At 46.9% G+C, this 27,987-nt stretch overlaps 1 protein-coding gene across 2 annotated transcripts in view; it reads left to right on the top strand.

Moving 5' to 3' along the window:
• Nucleotides 1–22,120, top strand: part of TP63 (tumor protein p63) — a 103,556-nt gene extending 81,436 nt beyond the window's left edge. Inside the window, exons 5-14 of one of the 2 annotated variants that reach the window (XM_032698176.1) lie at nucleotides 320–506; nucleotides 2,156–2,271; nucleotides 2,594–2,703; nucleotides 2,985–3,121; nucleotides 4,111–4,193; nucleotides 4,510–4,646; nucleotides 15,689–15,846; nucleotides 16,802–16,946; nucleotides 17,789–17,882; nucleotides 19,146–22,120. In XM_032698176.1, the coding sequence (XP_032554067.1) occupies nucleotides 320–506; nucleotides 2,156–2,271; nucleotides 2,594–2,703; nucleotides 2,985–3,121; nucleotides 4,111–4,193; nucleotides 4,510–4,646; nucleotides 15,689–15,846; nucleotides 16,802–16,946; nucleotides 17,789–17,882; nucleotides 19,146–19,442 (1,464 nt within the window). In that variant the 3' untranslated portion in view covers nucleotides 19,443–22,120. Of the gene's footprint in view, nucleotides 1–319; nucleotides 507–2,155; nucleotides 2,272–2,593; nucleotides 2,704–2,984; nucleotides 3,122–4,110; nucleotides 4,194–4,509; nucleotides 4,647–8,976; nucleotides 9,868–15,688; nucleotides 15,847–16,801; nucleotides 16,947–17,788; nucleotides 17,883–19,145 lie in introns of those variants that run through there. The other variant, XM_032698177.1, reaches the window with a different exon arrangement.
• Nucleotides 22,121–27,987: the final 5,867 nt, after the last annotated feature.

Raw genomic sequence — 27,987 nt, forward strand, 5'->3', positions numbered from 1 at the left:
GTGAGTAATGGATGTCCCTTGGAAGAGAAGAGTTGTGCCCAAGAGAAGTAAAGACTGTATGCGTTTGTGTAAAGGAAGTGTTCTTTATCTGAAGTTTTTGCCTTTGGGGAAACCAGGATGTAGATTTATGCTCTGCTGCTTTAAAACAGGTAAAGGTCTAGGGGTTTTGTCACTTGTCTGGAAGTGTGGCTGTTGTGCAAACAAATGCAGTGCAATGCATTGGTGCTTTCAGTTACATGTGCAAACCCATCTCCATCCTTCTGGTGTGCCTCCATCTCTAGCTGACCTTCCTGACTCTCTTGGTCTTTTCACCTTTCAGTATTCCACCGAACTGAAAAAGCTGTACTGCCAGATTGCCAAGACATGTCCCATCCAGATCAAAGTGATGACCCCACCACCTCAGGGAGCTGTCATCAGGGCTATGCCAGTCTACAAGAAAGCTGAACATGTCACTGAAGTGGTCAAACGCTGCCCGAACCACGAGCTGAGCCGGGAGTTCAACGAGGGTAAGGAGGGCAGTGCTTTGCTGGCTGATGAGTGGCCAGGGCAGGGATTTGACAGCAGCTTCAGAGCAAACCTTCTGGAAGCAGACCTCTGTCCCTCTTGTGCAACTTTTTATTTCCCATGCTTAGCAGGAAGCGTCATACAATACTTTAGCTGTCCCTGTGCAAGCATGTCCTTGGGAAGAAAGTACTGAAATAAACCCCACGCCTGCCCAGGTTGGATGGATGTCTGTCCCCATGGCAGGCAGTGTCCCTCTGGCAGCCTTTCCCTGCTCTGCTTTTGCCCCTGCAATGAGAAGCAGCTGTTCTTGTGCTCAGGAATGAGCTTCCATGTCGCTGGGACAGGGATCTAGTAACAGGATGCAATATCATCTCTAGTCCTTAATCCATGCCTCAAAGACAGAGGGGCTGTTTATCTCTAGCAGGACAACACAAAGTGCCAGCATCAACTGTAGGTAACCTTCCTGTACACTCACCACTATTGGGTCAGTATTAGTGTTATAATCTTTTAGTTGCTTCTCCTCATGTCAGTGAAGTAGCAGCTGCTTTTAAAATGCCCTGGGGTTTTCTGCAAACTCATGGGCAGGGTTCCATTTTGCCTTGGCCACTTAAGTTCACATAAGTTCAGATGAGCATCTGTTTTATTCTACGTGCATAATTTATCTCCTACTGTAAAAAAACCCAGTTGGTGTCAGTTATCAGGATGTCTTAGGAGCCTGGATCCCGTTGCTGGTTACAGAGCAGCCAGCTAGACAAGCCCCAAAAATAAACAAGGACTTGTGAGTGTAAAATCAGTGAGACAGTTCTTCAAGACAATTTTTCATATTAGAAAGTGCTTTTCTGACAGAACTGGATTTTTTGAGTGTTGATACCTTTCAATAATGGAGTTTTAAGAAAGAAAATATTAAAACTATAAATTCTTATTCTGAAATAGTTATTGTCTAGAAATAGGCTGTATTTTGAGTAAGAAACAAATAGTTAATACGCAAAACAAATTCTTGAGATGAACCCATAGTGGGCTTCTTTCCTCAGAATTTAGTTGTCTGTTGTAGAAACACTGAAGAAAACTTCTAGAAAGGAAACTTTTAATTACTGGAAAGTGGCCTAGGAACCAAGAAGATCATGTTGCCTTCTGCTGCTGTAGGCAAGCAAGATTTTTCAAGCTGACTGTTAATTAAATGCATATTTCTCTTGCTACTTGAATCCTTTTTAGCTCCTTAGGATCATGACTGATGAGAGGGAGCAGAAGAGGGCTAGCAATTGATGGGGAAAAGAGTAGAAATTAAAACTTGAAGGATTTTGCTTTGTGTATGCATTAGAGGGAGGAAGAGAAAGGCTTTCAGCTGGTGTGAAAATCCATACAAGTTCTGTGCTGGAAGAGCTGCTGTTGACATTTGGGCTTGCTTAGTCTGGGATCTTGGGAGGCACTTGTTCAAGTTAAGTCACAGGTGCCCAGAGTAAGCTTGAGAAAGTCTGTGTTGCCTCTGATGTCTGGCATAAGGGATCTTGGGAAGGGATGCTTTAAGGGCTGGGAGGCACGTGCGTGCTCTGATAGACCTCTGGGGCCAGGAGTTCCCTTTAGGGAACTCTCTGCACATGACCTTGCTTCACTGAACAGTGTCTCTTGGTTTTTTTCCTCCTTACCCTTACAGGGCAGATTGCACCTCCCAGCCACCTGATCAGGGTGGAAGGGAACAGCCATGCCCAGTATGTAGAAGACCCCATCACTGGCAGGCAGAGTGTGCTCGTCCCCTACGAGCCGCCCCAGGTACGTTGTGAGCTCCGGGTGGTGGTGTCCTGGCACACGAAAGGGTGGGGATTGTAACCCTAGTCAGAGGAGTTGGGATCTTGTGCTTTCCCCATCCTCATTACAATGAATCCCTTCTCTTCCTCTTTGTCAGAAATGAGCTATTAAACACCCTCTTTATCCCTTGAGGGCAGGAGTTCTTCATTTCCTTTAAGGAAGCCTTGTAGTGGGGGCCTTTTTCATGCTAGTCCGATTGCAGCTTGGGAAATAAAAGAGGACAGCTTGGAAAAAGCAGAGCTTTCCATCCGCCATCTCTTGTGCTCATCCCCTTTGTCTCATCCAGGTTGGTACTGAGTTCACCACAGTCTTGTACAACTTCATGTGTAACAGTAGCTGCGTTGGAGGGATGAACCGTCGCCCAATCCTTATCATTGTGACCCTGGAAACAAGAGAGTAAGTAGTGTATCCTGTGTGTAAACCTTTGCTGGAAAGGTGGCCTTCTGGCTCCTCTTCCACTCAGGGCAACATTCCATATCCTTAGGAACAGTTTGATTCAAGGGGCTGGGGGATATTTTTTTTAGCTTTTTGCAGGTGGGAGTTGCCCAGCTCCTCGGAAATCCTGACTGGGAAATGGGAGGTTTGGGTCTATCTGCATAGTCTGGTATGAGGCTGGGGGGTGCTGCTGGCCTGCATCCAAGATGCCAACTGATGTTTCTTCTCACCTCTCTTCCCAGCGGGCAAGTCTTGGGCCGCCGGTGTTTCGAAGCCCGTATTTGCGCTTGCCCAGGCAGAGACCGCAAAGCAGACGAGGACAGCATCCGCAAGCAGCAAGTCTCTGACAGCACAAAGAATGGTGATGGTACGAAGCGCCGTAAGTAGCTGGCAGAGCTGGGCGGGTTGCAAATTGTGCTGTCACTGGGTGCGGTGCGTCCCCAGTGCTTGTGCTGCAGGGACAGGGTTGGTGCCGTGCATGGGCTTGGGGGCAGGAGGACATCAAATGTCTGTTCTCCCGGGGTGAATCAGCCTAAAAAAGGAGCTGGTGTTTGCAATACAGTGTTTGACAAGCTGGGTTTGTGGGCTCTCTTACAGCACTGCCGGTGGTGGCTGCGGGGCTGTTTATTTGCCACCTTCCAATTACATGCCTAGAACTCAAACAGCTTTTTGAACCTTTACTTCTTGTTTGGGGCTGTGCTGTTATTTTCTGCTTCATCCAGCCAGAGGCTTGTGCTGTGGCATGCCTTCCAGCCACAGGGGTCTAGATTAAGGCTGCACATAAACCCTGCTGTGCATCAGAGGTGCTTGGGCGAGCAGCCTCTCTCTGTGCTCTAAAGAGTGCAAAGTACTTGTCGGACATGCAGGACGTGGAAATCCAGCTTTGGTTTCCCATGTACACTCAGTGATGGCACAAGGCTGAACAGCAAGGCAGCACGTTTTAAGGCATATTGGAGTATGGCTTCCTTTTCTCAGTGAATATTGAATGTTCCCTGTCTGTTATCTTGCCTTTGTGGATCAGTGATTCACCAACAGCTTGTGAGCACTGTAATACCAAAACTCACAGCCTTTACAGGAAGGTTCTAAACATGGCTTGCTGGGGTTTTGTCATATATCCAGCACTCTTTGGCTGATGTGTTTCTCCAAATGGTATGGTCAGCCAACATCTGCCTTATGGATCCAGGAGAGCTTGCAAGCACAATTCTGGACTGGCTCAGGCTGAGATCCTTTCAGAACACTACAGATCTGAGCTGGCCATGCACTCCGTGTCTCTTTTGTATCTCTTTTTGCCTTCTTCGTCATACCCTCCTTCCCCTCCTCATTTTTTTTTTTTTTCTTAATGGGATGATTTTGGGTTTTCTCTTCCAGCATTTCGACAAGGAACTCATGGCATACAGATGACATCTATCAAAAAGAGACGTTCTCCAGATGATGAGCTCTTATACTTGCCAGTGAGTTCTCTCTATCTTTGCATTTGCCCTATGTTTAATATCTTTCTTGGTGACTTGAGGCTCAGCTAGACTTCATAGAGAACTGATGATGGGGCTGGGATGTGGAAGAATAGTTTCTGGGTTTTTTTAATCCCAAGAGCTACCTATTTTAAGTACATATTACAAATTAAAAAATATTAAAAATCCCTTTAGCTCATAACTAAGAGTGGCTTGTGTGAGACATATGAGAATATCCCAAGGGCTGTCATTAAGGAGTACAGATGCAGTCCTTTAAAGCTTTTCTTCCCCCACCACCTTTCCTTTTCCCATGATGCAGGTGAGGGGACGGGAGACGTATGAAATGCTGCTAAAGATCAAAGAGTCCCTGGAGCTGATGCAGTACCTTCCCCAGCACACGATTGAGACCTACCGGCAGCAGCAGCAACAGCAGCACCAGCACTTGCTCCAGAAGCAGTGAGTAGGAGAGTGTTTGCAGTGGGGACAGTGAGGAGGGGGAGAGAGGAGAGAGACACAGAAGGCTTCTGCACAGCTGTTCATAGGGATATGGTGCTCAAATGAGGGCCAAGGATGGGGCAAAGCAGTCCTCCTTCCCCAAGCACATGTCCTGACTGCTTGAAAGGTCCCTCTTTAGTCTCTTGTCCCACACATTTCACCTTTTGGCCTCACAGGGTGAAAGAGGACAGACTTAGTTCCTTGTTTCTGACTTCCAACCAGAGCCCGAGGGGCAGCACTGAGAGGCAGAGCCATTGACAGCCTGGGGTGAGAAACCTGCTGCATGTGCCTGCCCCAGCTGGGGAGCACAGACTGGGTGCGCTGCTCTCTCGTCTGCTCCAGGGGAATGGCAACAAACATGGAGCCATCTCCCTTTCTTCTCCAGGGAAGCATCCACTGATCCACATCCAGCATCTCCACTGAGCATCTTGCCACAGTGTGTAGAGCTGGGACTGTGAGCACTGGCTCAGCTGAGTGCTTGGACCCCACTGCTATGCATCTCTGGTGTGTTGGAGGGCTGATGTCTCAGTGGGACAACAGTACTTTAGGTTGCTTGGCTAAAAAACAGGAAGCTGAAAGTCGAGAATGAGGTTGAAACATGTAAGATTTCCTTTGTGACCTGTGGGCACTTCAAAGAAAGGCTCTACACGTGCACTTTTAAAGTGTTGTCAAAAACTATACTTTGTCAACTGACTCTCCATGTTGCTCATGAGAAATTTCCCATCTGGGCAGGTGTAGGCCCTTTCTGAACTCAGCTGACGGGGCTGCACTGGCGTTGCTTTGGGTGGTGTAAGTGCCAAGAGGTCAGGGAGAATAAGGGCCAAATAAGTGTCTGGTTTCCATATTCCTCTCAGTTCCCAGAGCTTTGCAGTTACAGAGGCCAGGTCAGAGAATGACTTCATGAACAACACTGCTGGGAAGTCTCGGGCATTGCTTCACCTACTGTCTCAGGTGACACAAAATAGCTGCCCAGACTGTAGGTGGCTGTCAGCGGTAGTGCTTTGGAACTCACGCGTTCCTGCCGGAGAGCTCTCACATCAAGAGGCTGTGGGTATAACTCATTCCCCTGCAGAGGTTAGCACGAGGCCAAGGCACCACATAAGTCCCACTTGAGCCTGTAGGGATTTATTTCGGTGCCTTGGCCTTGTCTCAGGACTTCTGCAATACCGCAGCTTTCAGCCAGATCTCCGTGTGTTGTTCGCATTTCGGCCTGTGTGTTTTTAGTGTCAGCTGGAGTCTCGCGGAGGTGTGAAAAAAGCCTTGTGCCAAAATGGCTGGAGCATCCAGGGCCTCTGGACTGCTTTTTTTTTTGGGGGGGGGCACTTAAAAATCTCATTATTATTACTTACTTTTATCAGTCATCTACACTGTTTGTATATACTATAGCTTGTATTTACTAGCTTCTAGGCATTGCGGCCTTTGTGTGTTCTGCTGCTCGTTTTCAAAGCTCCACCTGAACCACAGCCATTGCATCTGAGAAATGGTTTTGTAAGCTGAAATGGACAGCAGCAGATGACAGCTTTCGCTTGGTGCTGACAGTTGGCTTTGCCATAATTACTGTTTTCATTCTTCCTATATCAGGAGGATGGGTTCCTGGCAATGGAGGTTGGTATTTGTGTTACCTTTAAGACCAGCATGTAGAAGTCCAGTCATTTAATTTAATGAGATATCTTTCAGCGTGTCTCCTGGCACTTGTCCCATTATAAACTCATTTTTCTCAGTTGCTGAGTGTGCTCAGATAAAAGGGAGAAAGATTAAGAGCTTTTAAGGATGCCAGGAGTGGGGAGAAAAATAACTTTCAGTGCTTGTCCAGAGCTGCTACAGTTGTCTCTGCCAATAGCCTGCCATCAAGCTGAGTCTTCTGTGCTGAAATGCATATTCAGGCAATAGTTTCTTAGGTGCAATTGGGTTTTGATGCTTTTTCCTCAATGATCCAGGGTATGGCTTAATATCTGAAGGAATTTGTTCAGGGCAAAGGGATTTTTAGGCTGAAAAGACTCGATGCAATTACACCCCAAAAAAGAATCGTAAAGGAGCTTCAGGTCTTGATGTGAAAACGGGGAGAACAGACACTTTGTAGGGAATGGTTTGGATAAGAGCAGCCTAGCAAGTGAGCAGGTTGCTGGGAGATGTCTTGCCACTGCTTCTTTGTCAGGCTGGCCAAACTCAGCAGCGCGGAGACTCCTTGATGAGTCTGTTCTGGCCTTTCATTTTGTAAGTAGGGATGTACTTCCAAAATTCAGGCTTGGTTCACCTTAGTTCAATGCCTGTGTGAAAAGTGGAAGCTAGGAAAGTGCATATGCTATGACCAAGTTTGAGTGTGTTGGAAGCTGTAGGTCCCAGCAGGGCTCTGTGGGACTGGAATGTTTGCAAGTTGCCTTGACTGCTCTACAGTCAAGCCTTGATGGAGGAATTGCTTGATTTTTTTTTTTTTTTCAGTTTATTTTTCAAGGCAGTGATTAACATAGAGAAGCTATCGAGGTGTGTGGGAAGAGTTGTCCCTTTCATTCCTACAACATGGAAAGCGTCATCTTTTTTGACAAGTAGGAAAAGCAAGCGTGAGGTTATAATGGTGAAAGGTAGTTTTAAATTTATAAATCTGTCATTTTGGAAAACAACTGTATAATTGCTCTCATACACATACAGACCAGTATTGCATTTGACAGGCCAGCAGATGTAACTGGAATGTTCTGGAATAAAAAGGGCAAATCTGGTGACAGTCAGAAATCACGTATCCCACAGGATGACCAAAATACTGCGATGTTCCACATTGTGCTGGACCACAATGTTTCTCTGTCTCGTCTCCTCTCTCTGCTTGCTCCTTTGTGCATGGTTTTCTCTTATTTACTGTTATGCCAAATACCTTCATGATCATCGATGGGAAGTTGCTGGGCTGTTTTTCCTGCAGTTTCTATTCTTCCTTTTTCACTGTCTAATCCTGGGGGCCATGTTTGAACCACAGCACACATACTTATTGAGAAGATGTCCTTTTCATGCTCTGCCACCATTTGTGTAAAACACAGATTTGCCAGATAATCGCTGCTGCGATTGGAGAGAGTGCTTTGTTGGAGAGAGAATGTTTCTTTGATACCCTGATGTGAAATACATTTACCATCAATATTCCCAGGGAGTTACCTGCACAGTCTTTAAGGGTTTTGCTGGAAAACACTTTTCCATATTCAGCAAAATTTCCTGTGCTGGGTTCCACTCTGAGCACTGTTTTCAGAACAGTCTGTATTTCCATTTACTGCAGCATAGAATCATAGAATGTCTCAAGTTGGAAGGGACCCATAAGGTCCATAAGGATCACTGAGTCAAACTCCTGTGATTGAAGAGTTTTCACAAAGTCTTCCAATGGCTACTGAGAAGAGGGCTCTTATGTCCAAGTGGGATCTTGTATCCCAGCAAACATTTCTTTCATATCAACAGGGCTGCAGCTACCAGCCCACTGGCTGCCTTAGTGAGCAGCACAGCTCATTATGGAAATGAGAAGGAATTAACCTCATAAGTGAGGTGTGACAGAGCTTCGTTATCCAGTGCCTGGAGTGCTCCACCTGAGCTGGGAGCTGCAAAGATCCCAGTGCTTGCTCTCTCGGGGAGGGGGCTGGTGGGGAAGGTGTTCTCATACCTCCACCTGGTTAATCTCATTTTTGGAGTGAAACCTAATAATGGATTTTTGCATGTTTTGTTTTGATTTTGTAGTGCTGTGTTTGCATGTGAACTCCAGGCACTTGGATAGTGTTCTAACTAGAGAATTGCCAAGATGAAAATAGCCAAGTAAAAGTGCTTTGTGGGCTCCAAAGATACAGTGCCCTCTGCATCAGCTCATGGCCCCAGGGGGGTAGTTGAGCTGTAATCCATATGGGCAATAGGCACCATCCTCTCTCCCTAGCACCAGCCTCTGGTTTTGAAGTGATTTGTAGTTAGATGTGGACTCAATGGAAGCTGCTACTTCTTTTCCCCTTTGGTTGAATGCTTTTGTTCCTCTTTTGTCAGTGGGAACATTATCGGGGCATTATTTGTATCCATGAGACTAGGACACACAATCGGATTTCCACATCAACTAGTTGTTTTCCCTTCCTTGCCAAGCATTCGCTTGTGCCTGTGGCTTTCCAACTTCCTAAATCTCCCTGTCACATACCCTCACTGTAGGTGCTAAGACATCTGCTTTTCCCCTCCTTCAAAGCCCATACTGTGATCATGAAGGTGGAAAGTGACTGTTTCTCTCTTGGTGGCTGGTGAAGGGTCCTGTACATTCATCTTTTTCTTTTCTCTGATTCCTTCTTTACAGTCTCCTTTCGGCCTGCTTCAGGAATGAACTCACGGACTCAAGGAGAGACCCTCCCAAACAGACTGATGCCATCCTAAAACATTCCAGCCCCCCAAACCCATCAGTATATCCATAAACCAAGCTGGCAGAGTCACTTTGCCCAACTGGTGGGACTAGGAACAGTGGGGCAAATGCACAGCCTGATAGCAGCAGAGTGAATAGTGAGAGTAATCTTCTGAAGGGACTCAAACTTTGCAAAAACAACAGACACTTCTACAGACCTCTTAGCTGTAGCCCATAGCATTGGGAGGTCAGGAACCATGTTGTCTGTCTTGGTGTAACTTTTTTCCTGTTTTTGTAATGTGTTGATACTCTTTCTTCTTACTTCTGTATTTGTGAAACTCAGCAGGGTTTCTCTGAGCAGGTCTCAATTTTAAAAAGCCTTTTGTCTTGTTTAAGTTAAAAAACGTGTTCATGGACTGGGGGGACAGAAGCGGGGGATGTGTGTTTAAATGGTCTGTGATAGTCAATTTGGCCTGTTTAATGCTGGTCATGCACTAATGGTGCAAGCAGCTGACGTGTTTGTACTGCTGGACAGGGAGAGGTAATAATTATATGAATTGGCACTGCTAAGAAATCACTTTTTTTTCCCACTGATTTAGCATAATGAATTTTTCCCCTTATTTTCAACCTTAAAAAGGGTCTGATCTAAAATACATCGAAATTGTAAGGAGGACTGGGTGACTTTGACTTTGCACCAGCCCTGCTGGCATTGATCCAGCTTTACTGAACTTAATTCTGAGTCTGTGGGCTCGATCCAAATGGTGGACTGAGCTGCACAAGTTGAATGAGGTTGAAGTGTAATGACATCCACGTATGCTCAATGTCCCTGTCTCTTTGCAACTGAGGGTGTAAAGGGCAGTGTCCAAAACTGCTCATTGCCCAACCTGTGAAAAGGGGTCAGTTTAGCCCCTTTCCTTACAGATGTTCAGCAGTTATTAGATGTCACCATAGTGTTTTCATCAACCCTGCTATCTTTTATCCTTTCTCTCCAAATCTCATAGTTCAAAGGAAAGCAGTGCCAGCATATGTTGCCATTTGACTCAGCCAAGTGGCCTCAGGCCATGTCCACCTTGTCCATTAATCCTGCAGCCAGAGGATTTTGCAAATTGTGTCCCTGAAGTGCATCTGGGTTTAGCAATTCCTGCACAGAGGACTGTTTCTCAGCAAGGACTTGTAAATTCTCACTGCTTCTGTCAAACTCTTATCTCTGAAAGCCAGTTGTACGGGGCTTGACAAGGAGGGTTTTGAGTCATTTGGAAATTTCTTTTCTAAGTATCAAGCCCAGACTATCACAACAGAGGAACAATCAACAGGCAAGTAATGTGTCATGGAATTAACCTGTCGATGCTGAGCACGGCACCAGGTGTGAATACTGGCAATGAGGGAGGAGCTATTTGGGAGTGAGCATTTTGCCTGCTGTGGCTCTTCCCTCTGAGAGGTGCTCAGATATCTTTACATGAAGAACAGCCCCTAATGCTGGTAAGAAAGTGTCCATCAAACCACACTCTCAGGCAGTGGCATTGCTTCTGAGGAACCCTCCAATGTTCACAGCAGCAAGAAACAGAAATGTAAAGAAGTTCCTGAGGGTGCTGTCTCACCAGATCAGCAGTGGCTGGGGAGCAGAGCTCAGTTGCAAATGCCAGTGATGAACAGCTCCTGAGAAACACAGAAGGCTGTATCAATACTGGTGGGGACCTGTGTGCCCTGCAGTGCTGTCTGTGCTGGATTTATTTGGGGCAGGTGCATACCCAGCACTGACAAACTTGTCAGCACAGCCTGAAGAGAAGGTGCCTCCCAAATGCAGAGTGGGCCTCCTGGCCCACCCACTAATGAAAGAAAGCCTGATACACTGGGAGAAGACTCTTATCTCTGAACATCATATCATCTGCTTCCAGGCAGCAGAGCTGTGATCTGAGCAGGTGATGACTTGTACTAACATCTCCTTTGAGAGCCATATCCCATCTCTGGATATCTCCTTCATTGTCTTAGCAAGACTTGTTCTACCATAGGAGTGTGGAGGAGGGCTGATGGAAAAAAGCCCCCAAAATTATGATTAATATATAAATAATAACTAATTAAACCCCAGCAGTGACTATTTCATATAATTGCAGCTCTACCATAATTCCTTGTGTAAAGATAATCAAAATCAAGTGCCTCTTTACCTTGCCTGTAAATTCCAGGAAATTCTTTAAGATCACAAAGCAGGTAACTATTGTTCTGTGCCTTTTTATATGGGAGAAGAAGGGCAGTGATTCCTTTCCCTATGAGAGATGGGATCTGAACTCTAAATGCAGCCCAGTTGTACAATCATGCTTGGCACTGTTGTCTGTCCTTCCAATGAAGGTTTATTCCTGGATCTTGGTCTTGTCTGCTTGTGGATGGCAATATGAAAACACTGTGATAGGGAAACACTAATCTGTATCTAGAGCTCTGCTCCAGGGCCTGTCCACCAGCAAGTTTGAGGAGGCAACCCACCAGAAGATACAAGGCATCCACAGCCTGCCCTGGGAAATTCCAGTTTGGGCTCCAGTTCATCATTTGGTCTGACCTCTAGGAAATCTCTTGTACCATGATGGGCAATACAGCATCTCGGACTTCCAGTAAACAAGAATGTAAATTATTTGGATCCTGTTGTTCTCTGTAAAGGCTTTCCAATTTGTCCTACTTCAGCTATAAGAGGATGATGATTGTGAAACTAATCTTAATGGTGACTTGATTTGCTCTCCAGCTACAAGGTGCTTAGAAGGTGCTATTTTTTTTTTTAAATGAAATACCTGGAGCTGAAAGCAATTTTAGTTGCTTTGTAGTCTGTCCTCTGCAGATAAAATGAAAACTTTTTCCCGGTTGTCTTTTCATTGCTTCTTTACCATCTCTGGGGCTTCAGGAAAGTAAGCTTTTTCCTTTCAAGGAATAACTAAGTGGACTAAATGGGCCTTATCAGTCAGGTCATATCAGTCTGTGTCAACTAGTTGATGTATATCCACTCCCTGTATTACAGCTCCATTCCCTGGAGAGCAGATTGCATCCACTGCCTGCCTTGGGAAATTCCCATACCTGAAATCCAAGGGGAGTTATTATCACCACCCCCTGTCCCTTTAGGTGCTGTCTACCTGCAGGAGCTCCTCCTTTCCATGCTTCCAGTTAGTTACCAAGCCTACAAACCACTGGTGTGGTTAAAAAGATGCACTGTTCCTTGCTTTTTGGGATGTGGGGAGCAAGGGCATCTCTCTGCTTTTTAGTGTCCTACTTCATGGGCTTTCAAAGCAGATGAGTGCAACTGAGCATCATCTGTGTCACTTGTGTGCTGTTACTAGACTACATCAGTGACACCCCCGTGTTATGCAGCCCAGTGGGAAAACTTGCTTTTAAAAAACATTGCCAATGGGCATGTTGACCTTATGTGAACTTAGGATGTGACCTTGCAGTGACTCCTGTAAGGGAAGACAGACGCAGACCTGGACAGATTTGATTCTACTTCTGTGTTTCTGCATCGTGACTGGCTCTGGGTCTTCAGGGGCAGCAAACTGTAGGCATAGGGGATGGGGTGAAATCTTAAGCTCTAAGCCTGAGCTGCGCTATTCTTGTAGCTAATGAACCTTTGATGCCATTTGCATTAAGGTTGCTTACAGGGCTGTGCGCTTCTCTAGTCAGTGAGGACTCTGGGACTCACCTACTCAGTCAGGTAATTGGTCTACCCAAACAGTTAACTACCTCTGGTGAAGGGCTGGTATCCAGTGAGTTGGGAAAGTGTAGAGTTATACAAGGTAACCTGTGAACTGAACTTAGTTCATATATGGGAGAAGAAGGAAGTTCCTTCCTGACCTTTTGAGATGATCAGTATATGCCTTGAAGCATGAGAGACAATTGCCCTCATATGAGCTTGCATAACTACAAATGTTATTTGCTAAATAATTACATAGCCTCTTGAAGAGAGAAAAATCAGTTGCAGAATGTGACTCAGTGCCTTTTGTATCAGACGGTTCCAAGAAGTATAATAGCCTCTTAATTGAAGTCCTTATACCTTGATATTAAAATGCAGTTCGTTGGCATTGATATCAAAGAAATGTTAATGCTTCTACTTCTAATCTTTCTTGAGACATAGTAAGTACAATTTTAATGAAAATCACTGTGCATGACATTCTTATATCTGTTTCAAAAAGAAAATGAGAAAAAAAGCAATATATTTTAAATGAATCCTCAAACACCATGTAGTCCTTGTGCTTAATACCAAAAGCATTTTCTTGTGTTTCTAAGGCTGTTGCTATATTGATGTGTGACATTAATTTTCAATAAAATTTTGCATCTTGGTTTATCTTGCAACTTTTCTTTGGCTAGATGGCTTTCTCTAGGCCTTTTAAATATCTACTTATGTTATGGGATAGCTTAGTTGAAACTAGGATGGGTACAAAGAAAAATGCTTTTGTTTCCTGTATTTTATTCACTTGAGCTTGATTGTCTTCAACTTGACTCTTATGAGTATGAATGAGATAAGAATGGAGTCCCTAAGCTATATGTTGAAGTATGCATTTGTTTTCTAAATTGTTTTCTAAAGCTTTGGGTTGGCTTGCTTTTCTTTTTTCTTTTTTCTTTTATCCCCAGAGTATTTTGTAGCCTCCTAACTAGCTTTGCTGAGATTACTGTTGGTGGTGGAGAGGGCAGATATAGGGCCACTACTGACCTCAAACAATGCAACCCAGTCTCTGTGTGAAATTCATTGTTGATTTGCTTTGGAATTTCACTGTGTACGTGGTGACCTCCTCACTTGCATATCATGCAGATTTTGCCGTAAGAGACTTTTCAGATGTGTATTAATGTCAGCTGAAGCTCAGTTAAGATGGGTGCCTGAACCTGTAAAGTGGAAATACTCACTGGTCCTAAATCCAGAAGCCTTTTAGGCTAAGGGTGGTGTCATCCTGACTTGAATTTCATGGCTGGCCTCAACTTCATAATTAGGGAATTGAAACCTCAGATCTGAATCATTCCCTTCACTCTGAAAAGTTGGGTCTGAACTTCATGGCTCAGTTTCACTTCCCCTTGGGAGTTGCTGCCATTGTTAATATTAATTTGTGAAGCTTCTTGTGCTTTCCACTTCCTTGAGTCTATGAAGTTTGCTGGATCTTGTCCTGCATCTTCACTGCCAAAGGACAGTTCACACCCTTCTGTACCTCCTGTAATTGTGTAATTAGGTAACATTTCTTCAGGGCCTTAGATACTCTAGCCTGTTAGCATAGATGTTTTCTCCACCCAACACTGCAAGTCTTGAAAGTACAGAAACTGGAGACAATGTAATTGTATGGAACTTGACCTTGAGTGCTGAAGGTTTTAATAAATTATCTAGGAATAAGCCTTTTCTTTCCTTTTACACTTTGCTTATTTGAAGTAATAACTATTCTATTTGCATAGAAGAAAAGCCAGTTCCCAGGAATTGGTGTAACCAGTTATACCCAGACGAACAAGTTTCCCAATGGGAAATAAGATGGGAATGTGCCCTTCCCCATTCACCATGGGGTCACTGTGATATGAGTGCCGGGCTCTGCGGCGAGCTGGGCAACCTCTGCTCTGCAGGAACACCACAGCTTGTGAGGGTGCTTGTGCTTGGGAAGCAGGAACATTTCCTAAACCTTTGCCCAGTCCTGCAAATGGCCCTGGTGAGAGAGAGAAAAACCTGCTCCCTTGTGGCATGGCAGTGCTCTGCCAATTCTGCTGTTGGACCAGCTTTAATGATAATTTTCTGCATATCCCACATAAGACCCCACTCGAAATGGGATGCCACAGCCGTAACTCGATCTGGGAACTGGGCTGCTGTTCAGAAGCAGTCTGGTCTTCACAGTCTGGATCACTTACACAGCAGGATTGCAGCTGGGACCCTCAGGGCTGGGCAGTGGGAGCTTGCCAGCAAGCCTCTCTGGCCCAGTTCATGAGTATGCTGGATGGAGTTTGGGACTGGATGGACTTGAGGGAGGGTAATGCTGTTGTTGAGTGGTAGTAGGAACCTGATACTCTTTGTAAGCAGCCTGCAGGGTTTGGATACCAAGTTTTCCTTAACACCAGCAAAAGCTGTTTGTTGGCATCCCAGGCAGCTCTGTCCATCTCAGCAGTGGACCCTAAAGTGTATGGAATCTGTATTGAGCAAAGAGCTTCTGGCTGTTAAATATGCACCTGATAACAACCTGATCATGTGAATTACTGAATTTTGGAGAAACCAAGGTGATAAGTGCCACCTGATCTGAGAATTGCTTCTGCAGTCAGGTGTCAGGGGTAGTTTGAATGGTTTGAGATGGCTTCCTCAGTTCTTTTTCTTATGAAAAAAGTTTTTGACCACAAGGAGAGCTTAACTTAAAAATACACTTTGAATTTTGGTAGCTGGTTGCTGGCTTTGCATATATTCTTTTCAACTGAAAAACTTCCATAGACACTCTACTTTTAGTCCAAACTTTTTATTTAAGTAAAAACTTTCCCTTTTTGGTATTTCACTTTTTTTTTTTTTTAAATAAGTGACATCAATACCTGGGAAACTTCTTGTCCTGTTGACTCACTCTCCAGTGATCTTTATCTGCGATGATCCCATGGTGTCAGTGATTTCCCTACAGTAGGTCATGTAGCCCCTTGGATGCACATTCTTAACAACCAACCGTTGTGATTCCTGTCCTAACTTCTCCTTGGTTTGCAGGACCTCCATGCAGTCACAGTCATCCTATGGCTCTAACTCTCCACCACTCAGCAAAATGAACAGCATGAACAAGCTGCCCTCGGTCAGCCAGCTCATCAACCCCCAGCAGCGCAATGCCCTGACCCCAACCACCATCCCCGACAGCATGGGAACCAACAGTAAGAAACACTTATTCTTTCTTCTCCTGTTCCCTGCGTGCTCCCTGCTAGTCTGGGCAAGGAGACTTGGCATCTCCAAGTGGCTAGTGTTAAGCTGGAGAGCCTGGAGTCATTTGCTGTGAACCTGCAGAGCTAAATAAATATTGCTCACTGATGTGCCATGGGGCAAGGCTTCAGCATCCTGCTCAGAGCCTCACAGGGGTGAACAGAGCTGCTTCTTGCTGCAGATCTAGCTGGCTGCACTGTCCTCTGGCTTTCAAGATTTGTTTCTTCATCTTTTCCCAGCACAGGAGATGCAAATGTTAGCAAGACTTTTTTCCCTCAGTTCAATTAAGACACTTCTTAATTTCAAAGGAAATATCTGCATCTCACAGCTCTGTTCCTCCTGGCTGCTGAAGAGTGCCCAGCAGGCCTGTAAATCCAGGATGACAGGCGTGGTTCTGGCGGCTGAGTTTTGTTGAGGTTTTTTTTTGGTGGTTTTTCATTTATTTATTTATTTATTTATTTATTTATTTATTTATTTTGAAAGCACTGGACTCTTGCCCACACCTGTTGCTGATCCCCTTCGGGTGTTCTTGCTGTCTCGGAAAACAAAGCTGTTTGGCTTCTGTATTGGGTTACTCTGCTGGCTCTGTCCTGCTCCTCTCCCATGGCAGGGCAAGCCAAGACGAGGTTTCTTGCTTAGGTTTCTATCAAGCCTATCTGTGAGGGAAGGTGACACGATGGAGGCACTGCTGACAGTTGCTCCTGTGAGGAGAGGGCTCCTGAAGGACTGTCTGTCATCTGGTCCTTATCCCTGCCTGAAGCTTCTCGTGAGCTTGCCCTGTGCAGGGCATTGCAGGGGAATTAAGGCTGCTTGGGCTGTGGGTGCTGTCCTTCTGTGCCATGCTGGGGGCAAAGCAGGGGTCTGGGGATGCCTGGGTAACAATGTGCTCCTCCTTCTTCTCTCCTCCAGTTCCCATGATGGGCACCCACATGGCCATGACCGGTGACATGAATGGCCTCAGCCCCACGCAGGCGCTGCCTCCTCCCCTCTCCATGCCTTCAACGTCCCACTGCACCCCCCCTCCTCCATACCCCTCAGACTGCAGCATCGTCAGGTGAGCGGGAGCAGGCTGCCCGGCGCATGTTTCCTACCCACAGTGAGCACAGGCCTTGTGTCAGGAGCCTGAAGGGTCCTGCTGGGTTACTTGTCCCATTCTACTGGAGCACTGGATCCCCCTGGGCCCTTGGCAGTCGTGAGGGTGGCACCCTCTGGGTACCAAGCTTCAAATTCCCACCTCTGAGCAGCTGAGAGAAACAGGGATGTTAAGACTGCAGGAAAGCTGAGGGATGCAGCATCTGTTGGACTGGTGGAGCTTGAGGGTGCCAGGCAGTCTTGCAAACATTTCTTATTTTTCTTTTTTCCTCTTTGGACACTTGACAAACTATGGCTGGGGTCAGAAGCCCCTCTGTCCTTCATGAGGTCAGACAAGTTGAAAGATGCTGCCCATAAAGGAGGAATCCCTTACACTTAGAGAGGAATATGCTGATTAGAAGTGCATGGTGTGTCTGAGCCTCAGCCCCCATGCCTTGCTGAAGCCCTCTGTGCATGCAGCAGGCTGCCATGGGCTCAGCCACCTTCTAGGTGACAGGACCTGGCAGGAGGGTCTGTGTGAGCCTTCCTGCCCCAAGACCCAGGCTGTGCAGCACTAGCTCTTGGCTAAGGCAAGGTGCTGCCATGAGGGCTGTCTGGTAGGTGCTGAGCTGAAGGACTCCCTCGTTTGATGTAGCAGTGATGTGGCTTGCTGACCTGGGATGTCTTGGAGGAGGTCAAGCCAAGGGTGAAAGCTTTGTTTCCTATTGCTGCAGATTGGCTGAGTGTTTGGTTTTTCTGTGGATTGGGCTGTTGCAGCCAGGGTGATCCTATTTTCTCTCTCCTTCCTTCCTTCCTCCTCTGCAGCTTCTTAGCGAGGTTGGGCTGCTCATCCTGTGTGGATTATTTCACGACCCAGGGGCTGACCACCATCTATCAGATTGAGCATTACTCCATGGATGTAAGTAACTCCTCACCATTTCCTTTGTTTGCACTCTTGGCCCTGCTTTAGAAAGAGGTCAGAAATCTATTCTTAGTATACTTTTATTTTTACATGATTAGTTTGATTTAAGGCTGTAGCACACAGAGAAGACATGTTGTGAGGTGAAGAGAGGCTGGACTCAGGGCCAGCATTGTAACTGCCTTGCCTGGCACAGAGAAAGTGTGTCTCCCCTTTCCCACCACTCTCTGTTTTAGCCCCCGAAATGGCCCCAGCCCACACGCCTGTTAATTCTGCAAGGCTCGGTTTCAGTTTACACCTCGCTCGCCTGCAGACAAGTAGGCTGTCCAGAAGTGGTCTGCATTTTTCCCTCCCTGCTTCTGTTTTCTAGTCTTACCTTAATCATCTTCCCTTGCCACTGGCATCTCAGCCCTGTTTGTTGTTTTTTTCTCTTGCATGGCTTTTGCTGCAGGGTTGCTGCTTCCTCTCCTGAGCCATTGCTCTCCTCTGAGCTGGCTGTCCCATTTTTTTTCCCCTGAGACTTTGGAAGGCTGTGGTGCTTTTGCTCCCTAGCGTGGGCTGCCTTCCTTCTGTTGCTGCTCTAATTAGAAAAGCTGACCCAAATTAACCAAAGTTGGTTGCTAATTTTTTCAGAAGCTGATACCCTGTATCCCAGAGTTTAGGTAATGCAACCCTCAGGTTTTGCACCAGAAATGATGGGGCCTCAAAGTACAAGTTTTCAAAGATTGTGTCTGTTATTAAGTTTTAGTTATGTTCGAGTAAATAAGACAGTTCCTATAGAGTCAGACCCAGAACTTTGAATACTACAGCTTAGACTTGGATTCTAAAATCTTTTTGCAGCCTTTGAAATAAACATGGAAGTTTTCAAAGCCATTGACCTTCAGCAGCCCAGCATACCCCACCACTGACAAGCAGCAGATCCCTGAGGCTGCCTTGGAGGCCTTGCAGTCCAGTTAAGCACCTAGCTTTAGGTCACCATGTCTTCTGCATGAATGAACATGTGTTTTGTGTAACTTAAAAATAGACCTCGTGCCTTAAAACCAGACAATTTACTGCTTTATGGCCCCACATGCCTGTTCAGAAGTGAACCACCACTTTCATGGTCAGTGTTTTGTCTTCTGCAGTGTATTGTGGCCACCTGGATTTTAGCAGCTTTGGTGCTTCATAGGCATTTGCAGGGTGGCCCAGTGGCTGCTTTTACTCCTGGAGCCCATCTTGCCCAGGGATTGATTGCCCTGCTAAGCCCTGTGCCTTGCCTTGCAGGATCTGGTGAGCCTCAAGATCCCGGAGCAGTTCCGCCATGCCATCTGGAAGGGCATCCTGGACCACCGGCAGCTCCATGACTTCTCCTCCCCTCCCCACCTCCTGCGCACCCCCAGCGGCGCCTCCACCGTCAGCGTGGGCTCCAGTGAGACGCGGGGGGAGCGCGTCATCGACGCCGTGCGCTTCACGCTCCGGCAGACCATCTCCTTCCCGCCCCGCGACGAGTGGAACGACTTCAACTTCGACATGGATGCCCGGCGCAACAAACAGCAACGCATCAAGGAGGAAGGGGAGTGAGACCCCCCCGGACTCCCCCCCACCCCGCCTCGGCCACAAACTGCTCAGCCCTTCATTTGTCTTCCTTCTGCTTGGTACTGCACCCCTGGACGAAGGGCAGAGGGAACTTCTTGCTCACTCGTGCCCGGTTATGCCCTTGATGCTCTCTAGGTCATACTCCTGGACTGTGACCTCCACCCCAGCTCTTGCAAGGGGAAGAGCTGAGCGAAGGGGGAAGGCGGGTGGTGTTTCCTTGAAAACCGTTGACCTTCTTGAGAAGGTGGTGTTCTTGTTTCATGTTTTCCTTTGGGGAGAGGGCTTCTTTTCTTGACTTTTGAATCCTCACACACATTGTGGGCGTCCTGACATGCAAACTTGTTTCTGTCATCCAGTGATCCCACTCTGAAAAACAGAAAGGTTAAAATAAAATTTTTTTAAAGGCAAAAAAAAAAAACAACCAAACAACCAATCCCACGCCAACAGCAAATGCAAAAAACCTAAAGCAACCAAACCCTGAACTGACCATCTTGCTCTTAAACATTGCTCTTAAACAACCTCTTCCCATGGAGCTGAGTGCTCTGTTCATGTATGATATTCTCCAGCGGAGACAGCACATGCACTTTGCTGGGCAGGCCAGCACTTACGGCACCTGCATCTTATTTCTCCCTTTTCCCTCTTCCCTCACCTTCTCTGGGAAAAACCAAACCTGCTGTCTCTTCTTGTTTTGGATTTACATTCATATGTATGTCCTGCTTTGCTTCTTTCAGGCTATAAGTGTAAATAAAGCCACATCACTCGAATTCTGCCCCTAGCCAGCCTTTAACCGTGATGTACGACTACTGACATTTAAGCTAGAGAATTAGGCTTTGCCAAATATGCAGCCTGGCTAGTTTAGCATAGGGCTTTACCCACCTAACCTCCAGTTGAATGGAGGACCAAGAGCTGCACACTGATCTGTAGGGCTTCAACCATCCTAAACTGAGACAATCTTTTATTTAGACCAGGCTAGATTGGTTTCCTCCCATGTAAAGTAGAACTGTCTTTAGATATATCTGTGATAGGCTGGAGTCTGTTTTGTTTTGTTGCTATTAACTATAGGCTAAGTGACAAGCAGCTAGAAGTGGATAATAAAAAAAGAAATAACTGCCAACTGCCTTAAATCAAGGACCTGGTAATATGGGTGTTGTTACTACAATAAGTAATGTTTACATGAGAACTTGATTTATCTCTGTTTTTTTTCTTTATGTGCTCTACAACAGATGTGCTCTGAGGCATTTCCTCTGACTGCCAGTGGTCCTGTGGACAAGTAACTGAGCAGTATGTTTTCACATTTTTCTAGGCCAAGGTCGTGGAACTGTCATGAATACAAAATATACCTAAGCTGAGGAGCAAGGCTCAGCACAGCTGCTTTGAAGTTGGCTTGCTCTTTTTAACAGTAAGTCTCACCTTTTTTGGCTGGGGAAAGATAAAAAAAGCAGCTTAAGTGACTTGTCATCCTACCTTGCTACAGCCAAACAATCTCGTTTCAATGCAGTGGCTGTTTCCTGGGCCCTGCTGTGTGCCATGTATTTCATTTAAGTCCAGTATGGTTAGCACCCTCCATCTGTCTGCTGTGCCGGGTCTGTGTTGTGTTCAAAACCTGCCTTTTGGTAACTTGTGCAAGCTGGGTTAGCTATAAATGGTAATGCCAGATGGTTACTGTAAAATGTGTATATAAATGTTTTTTGTATGTGTAATTTTTGTTTTCCTACAGCAGAACACGGGAATTTTTATTTCTTCTTGGGCTACTGGGTCACACAGAACCACAATAAAATGTTGTTTGTTTTTCTGTTTTTTTTTTAATTATTATTTTTATGCAGAACGCTTACACTATACCTTGTAACAAATAACTAGTGACTGGAAGAATATATTTGTATTTTTCATACTGAGATTCCTGTTACTTTGCAGTTGAGGAGGGAGGGGGCAGGTACTGAAAGCCTGTTTTATCATTTTATTTTGTAACACTTCAAAGAGCAGTGTCCTAGATTTCAAAGTATTTAACATGCTCAGTGTGAGAACTTACTGTGTCTATTAATTTTTTTTCTATATGGTACAAAGGGAGAAAGTCATTCTGCTCTTGATACAATAATTAATTCAATGGGGCAGTGATAGTGCAGGGAAAGTGTTGGCACGAATACTTCACAAATTCTTGGAGGTGAATTAGGCTGTGCCCTTCTCACGTCCAAGGTTTTGCATCTTTCTAAGCTGTTACAGTATTGTACTAATATTGACGCTAAAGACCCAAATAATTTGTAGGAACTAGGAAGCTTCTGACTATAAAGGTTAATGCAGTTAGTGCTGTGCCCAGAGTCTGGGTACAAGAACTTCAGTGTCTACTTTTCAACTCAGCAGTGAGATGGAGCTTTTCTGATGCATCATGAACGATAAAAATATATGCTGTGAAAACCTTATTTCCACGGGATAATACTATGGAGCCCACTTGGGTATATCTGGAACCTACAAGTGAGTTTGAACTACTGTAGCTTTTACCCTCCCCTGTAGAGCTGTGATTTTGTTGTTGTTGTTGTTTTGATGCCTCAAAGCATTATGAGCTGAGAATCTGCCAATGCTTGTAGCAATGACAGTCTTGTCTGCACCAAGATCACTATGTGTTTTGGAACACCTTGTTGTTGAAGTAACTGAAAATAAAAGCCAAACTGAAAATGACATTGAATTGCCAAACAACTTCTTTTTTTGCCTGTGCGCCTTTTTGGAAATGAGCAGGAGCGTTTGCTGCTGTGTCCTCCTCTGAGCAGCTGAGGCTTAGTGTCACATTTGCCCATGGGTGCAGTTTTCTCATCCCCACAGCATCCATGTCACAAGGGTGTGTTATAAGGTGCCATCACACACAAATGGAACGGGTCAGCCCCGTAAGCCTCTTGCTGAACTGTGTTCTGCCTTTTGCATGGCTCTTTTTTGCCCTTTCTTCGGGTTTCTTTATTCTGCTTCTGAGCAGTGTACCAGGTAGCGCCCTGTGTTCCACATCCTGCTCAAAGTCAGTGGAGCTGTGACTGCTGTGTGCCCTGTCTGGGGGCAGAGAGCGTGTGCTTTAAGCAAGTAGGGTCAGTGCTGCCCTGTTCTTCCTCTGTGCTTGGGAAATAGCCTTCCACAACCATCTCCATCATCTCCCTTGGAGCTTGGGTGGGGGGTTAACCTCTTTATTTAACTACACCAAAGGCTTTGTGCATCACTCTATGCATCCTCTCCCCTAGCAAAGCCATTTCCCTCTCCATCTCAATTCTTCCAAGGATTTGAAATAAGAATAGCTCAGAGCCAGTGGAGTGGCTGTCCTGAAAGTGATGGAGTGGCCTCTATCAGCCAGGGGCATCATCCTGTCCATGGACCACCACATTAACAGCACAGCTTCATCAGTGGTTTCTGTTTGGGGACCCCATGTCTGTCTCTTGCAGTTTCCTGGGTTATAGCTGGGGGAGGATGTTCAGGAATGGGGAGAGTCAAAAGAAAACCCCACAAAGATCCTAGAAGAAGAGGTGTCCGTAGCTTCCCTTGGGGGATAGTTTTGTTTGGGTAGGGAATGCCTGCCTGATTTCTTTGGTTCTGATGACTGTTTCTTTTCCCTTCTGCCAAATGTTTAGAGAATTAGTTGTCTCCAGATACCAGTATCCAGAGGCCTCAGTACCCTGGTTGCACTGGCAGGTAGGAATTGCCCAAATGTGGTGTTAAAAAGTATGTGGTGTTAACTAGTATGTTGCTCTCAAAGAACTGCTACAAGAACTAGCTGTGAGAACTTGTTGTTTCAGCTAATTGACTCCTTGCCTCTAGATGAGCAAATTGGACCAGACAAAGTAAGATTTCAGTTTCCATTAAGCAGGAAGGCTTGAAATATGGTTGCAGTTTCTGTCTGCTGTGATCCACTGCTGAAGTAGGGAACCTCTACTTTGCTGAGGTTACAGCAAAGATTTCAGTGCTGAGGAATCCCAAGCTGGTGCTCTCCCTTTTGCCCTCCACCCATACTCATTGGAATTTTGTCTTTGGATATTGGGATGCTTCATATGCAGGCATGAAGTTTTTAGAGCAGGGATCCATTACAAGCTTCCAGCTGTGTTTTGCAAGCCTGGGTGGACCTCTGAAGACGTGCATGCCCTTCTATGCTGTTAGTTCTAAGTGTGCTGAAGCTAGCAGTCCTCTGGAATGAAACTTACCTGGACACAACAAAACCTGGCAAATATCCAGGTGGAGCCTGTGAAGAGTGTCTTGCTCATCATGTTCTTCCTGTCCTGTATGCCTTAGCAGAAATCCCTTCCTTTCTGATGGCGAAGTGGCTGCCTGTGTTGTGGGGGAGGATTGTGGGACCTGGCCTCCTGCTCTGCCTCTTTGCAAATTGTTTCTCTGTGGGAAAACCATGTGGGTAGCCCAGCCCTAGCACCAAGTCAGAGCTCGGGCTGTTTGGCCTTCTGATGTATTGAGCTATAAAATGCATAACTTACATCATTTGCTGTGTGGAGGTTAGTGAAGAGCTGTGGCAGGCCCTGCAGAGCTCCCCTGTGGGCTGTGCCAGTGCTGAGCCTTTGCCAGGAAGGTTTGGCAAACAGCTTCGTCTGGCTGCCAGGCTCGAGCTGGTGGTTTCTGGGTCCTGAGTTGTTTTGCCTCTCTGCGACCCATGGCAGCAGGGATTTGTTCTCTTGAGTATGTAGCAAAGGGTGGAGGCTGGAGTTTTGGAGCCTTATTGATATTGGGATACACTGGCCATGAAGGTCAAATAAACTGGAAGGAAGCTAATCTTTATGCTCTGTTGGCAAGGACCGGCTGTGGCTTTCTCCCAGCTTGCTTCCCTAAGACTAAGGAGCCAAAATTTTACTCAGAGGTATATGGCAGTTGCCATTTACTACAGCTTTGTTCTCCTAATCTGGGCCCCATGGACTGATCTTTTCCTTATATGCCTGGCCTCACCAATTGTATGTGCCATTCCTTCCCACCAGGTCTTAACATCAGCACTGTGGAACCAGGTAGTTCCAGTTTTTTATGTGTGTGCATTTTTATTAGTAGGTGCCTTTCATTCAGTGAGGAGTTGGAGCCCCTCTGTACCCCGTCTGTCTGCCTGTGGTTGTTGCAGGGCTGCCCACTGCAGCCATGCCCTGCTGCTGGGTGAGCATGGCTATGGGCTTCCGTGGCTCAAACTGTTCAAAGTCCTTTTTGAGGGTGGCGGAGGGATCTATCGGCTTTGTTAAAATGCTTTGATTTCCTTGCAAACACTCCTAGTGTCATGTGTTTTGTTCTTAGGAAACATTAGCTCTGCCTTCCTGAAATGAGCGAGGTGCCTGGGGCCACAGGTGAGTGAAGGAAAGGCTTTGTGGGATTAGGGGCAGGAGATGCAGGATTTGGGGCAGGATGAGGGGGCTGCAGGTACAGCCCCAGGACATAGGCATCCCTGGGGGTCATATACAGTGACTGCAGCATTGAAGCCAAGGGCTGAAGGGTCTCAGCTACACCTGAAGACGTTGACTGTGTTTCTGTCTTGGTGGCTGCAGTCACTGCGGTACCATGGCTCACCCTGCTCCCACAGCAATATCCAACACAGGCCCGTGGACAACTGGATCTCAGTTTGAGAGCTCTAAGATTGTTTGGTGAGGGTTTCCATGCACCGTTCAGCTGATTTCCTCACTGCCATTGCAGTGCACTGCCCTTTGCCTTTGTGGTAATATAAGATCAGCAGCCAGTGGCTTCTTGGCTGTGCCACTTCCCTGGACGATGGGGATACATGTTCCAACAGGAGGTGGGTGCCTTCTGGCATGCTCAGCAATTAGTCACAGGCAGCTGGGCTGATACCAACCATTACAGCATGCAAGGGAGATGCTTATATTGTCTCTCCCAACAGCCTAGGGTAGGAGATTAGGCTCCCTGTATCATCAGTGGCAAGGAAGTCCCTGGGGAACCATTCAGAGCATATTAGATTCCCACTCTGAATCATGCCCTGGAAGATGTGGTCTCATTATTGCCTGCATCAAGGCCAAGGGAAGACTAAGCTTGTTTGTTAACATTAAGCAGGATGGCTCTGTCCATACAATCAACTTTACTGAGATCCTAAGGCTTATGGCTGCACTGTGAGAGAGACACTGTCCTGGCACAGCCATTTGTAGCAAAGAAACTGGTGCAGGGTCTGAGGAGAAAAAGGGAAAAAATGAAACAAAATAAATCAGCACAACTGGGGAAGAGATCGTAGTTTTCCTCTTCTGTTTAACTGCCACCACTCTCAAAAGGAGTGTCTAGAAACAATCTTAAAAAAAAAAAAGAGAGGAAGAGAAGAGTACAAATCCAAGCTTGCATTAAAAAAAAGAATAGCAATTGAGGCAACGGGAGATCTGGCTGCACAGAAACCAGGACTCTCCCAAGTACATCATCTCCCGCCCGCATTGGTTCCTCGTCGAGGGGGATTTGCAAACCCGGGTTCCCAAAAAAAGAGCCAAGTGCCCAAAGCGCGGTGCGGGCCGGGCGGGGCCGGGCACCCACCGCCCCCTCGCGGCTCCGCCCGGGATCGCGGCACCGGCACCGTGAGATCGGGGGGTGCGGCTCTGCAGCAGCCCCGGAGAGCCCGCGTGTCCCCCTCGGCCCCTCAGCCGCCTCCTGCGAGTGGGCACGAGTTTTATAAAACGCCTTTTTTCTCACCCCTCGCATCCCACGCGCAAGAGCAGCAGCGGCAACTCTTGTTTGTTTATTTTGCATGGGTGGAATAGCCAAGTGACCTGTTGGTGTTACAGAACAACTCTTACTGCAGCTGCCTCTTAGGAAAGCTGCTGCTGTCCTGCCCTTTGCTGTGCACCCAGGGGATCTCCAGTGTTGTGCCCATGCCAACTCACACCAGAGCAAATGAGAAATTCAAACACCATCACCTGCCAAACCAGGAGAAATGACTGCTCTCAACTCAGGCGCTCTTGGGTGCAAAAAGCCTGAACCTGGGCCCTCCACTGGTGAACCTCTGCCCAGAGATGCCTTCAGAGCCAGAGCCTACCCACCCCAGAAGGTTAGTTGGAGGCACCCTGAAGGCAGCAGCCCTGCATGGGTACCCCGTGCTGCAACACCCCACAGCCAAAAGCAGTGTGCACCAGCACCCCAGGCTCCCAGCACCACGCGTGTCCTGCCCAAGGGCATGAGAGGTGCTCCACCTTCCCTTCACGCACACACACAGAGCCTTGGCTGCAGAACTCTTCCCTGCCAAAGCGATACACATCACTTTTTCCAGCTGAGAAAATACCACCGGGTATTTTGCAGAGAGCACACGCCACAGCCAGGAACTCCCACGGCAGCACCTGGCTGGAGCACCGGCGGCCGGCACAGGCTCCCACGCCACCACGGCAGCCAGCTCAGCCAGTCTGGGTGGGGAGCCCGGCACCCCGCCAGGGCCGACCCGCCCGCGGCTCCCGGCACCCCGTGTGCACCTGTGCGGCTCCACAGGGTGCTGTGTGCGGAGGGGGCTCCCCCTGGGGCTCCCCGGGGGCTGCTGGCTCACAGGCTGTGTGCTGGCTCTGGCTCAGTTTGCTGGTGCTTGCTTTAAAAGCTCACCCTGGCACACATGGGTCCTGCCCCGGGGAGGCCAAATGTGAGAACAGCCCCCAGCACTGAGCAGGCGCCCGCTGCGGTTCCGGGCTGTGCTGTGCAAATCATCTGCAGCTCCCAAGGAGAAGCTGGGGAGCTGGAGAGGATGGCACCCACCTTGGCTGGCAGGTGGGGAATGGTGTGCTGTGCTGGCAGGCGTAGGCAGTGCTTGTGTGGGATTTGAGCTCCAGGGCCATGCTCTGCCCACTCAGGCTCTCTGCTTGGCAGCAAGGTGTCCCCAGTGCTCACCCATATCTTGGGTTCCAGGTCCCAGCCCAGTTTTCCTGGCTGGGGTTGCCATGGTCAGCAAGAAGCCCAGAGAGGAGAGCCCAAAGTGCCCATTTGCACTCAAAGGTGTGAGCTCTCAGGTGTGGACAGGCATTTGTCAGGCACTTCTGTGCAGTTATTTAACATTCACCCCAACCATCTCCAGGCTTTACCTACACTTTCCTTCCCCCCATCAGGGCAGGAGTAGGTCTGAAGGGGAAGGTGTTGGGGTGGCCCTTTGGAAGGTATTTTCATTTCTGTCCTAGAACAGTAAACTCTAGCAATGTGTTTCCTGGTTTTCTAGGAGAAGCTCTGATATCCTCCAAATTTTCCTGAGCTTCCTAAATGAAACCCCAGGAAATCTGCTGACTTCTCCCTGTTTTCTTCCTAAGGTTGTTTTCGTCTCTTGGCTGGTTCTTTTTTATTTTTGTTTTGTTTTCCCAGATCTCTTTATGAGCCTCTGATTAATTCAGCTTCTGATTCCTTGGCAATCGCCTCTGGAGACAACGCTCAAGATTTCTACACATGTGATCCATCTTCTTCTTGGCTGTATAGCACTCAGTGCTGGAATTGGGTAAGAAATGTTACAACAGATCCTAGCACTCTGTAGCAGGGGTGTTAGGAAATAAAATATTTCACAGTGCCGCGTGAAAAAAACTCTTTGATTAATTAAAGGCGTGGGTGGCTACACAATTGCATCCAATTATCC

Source organism: Chiroxiphia lanceolata, chromosome 10, assembly GCF_009829145.1.
Source record: "Chiroxiphia lanceolata isolate bChiLan1 chromosome 10, bChiLan1.pri, whole genome shotgun sequence".
Taxonomy (NCBI): domain Eukaryota; kingdom Metazoa; phylum Chordata; class Aves; order Passeriformes; family Pipridae; genus Chiroxiphia; species Chiroxiphia lanceolata.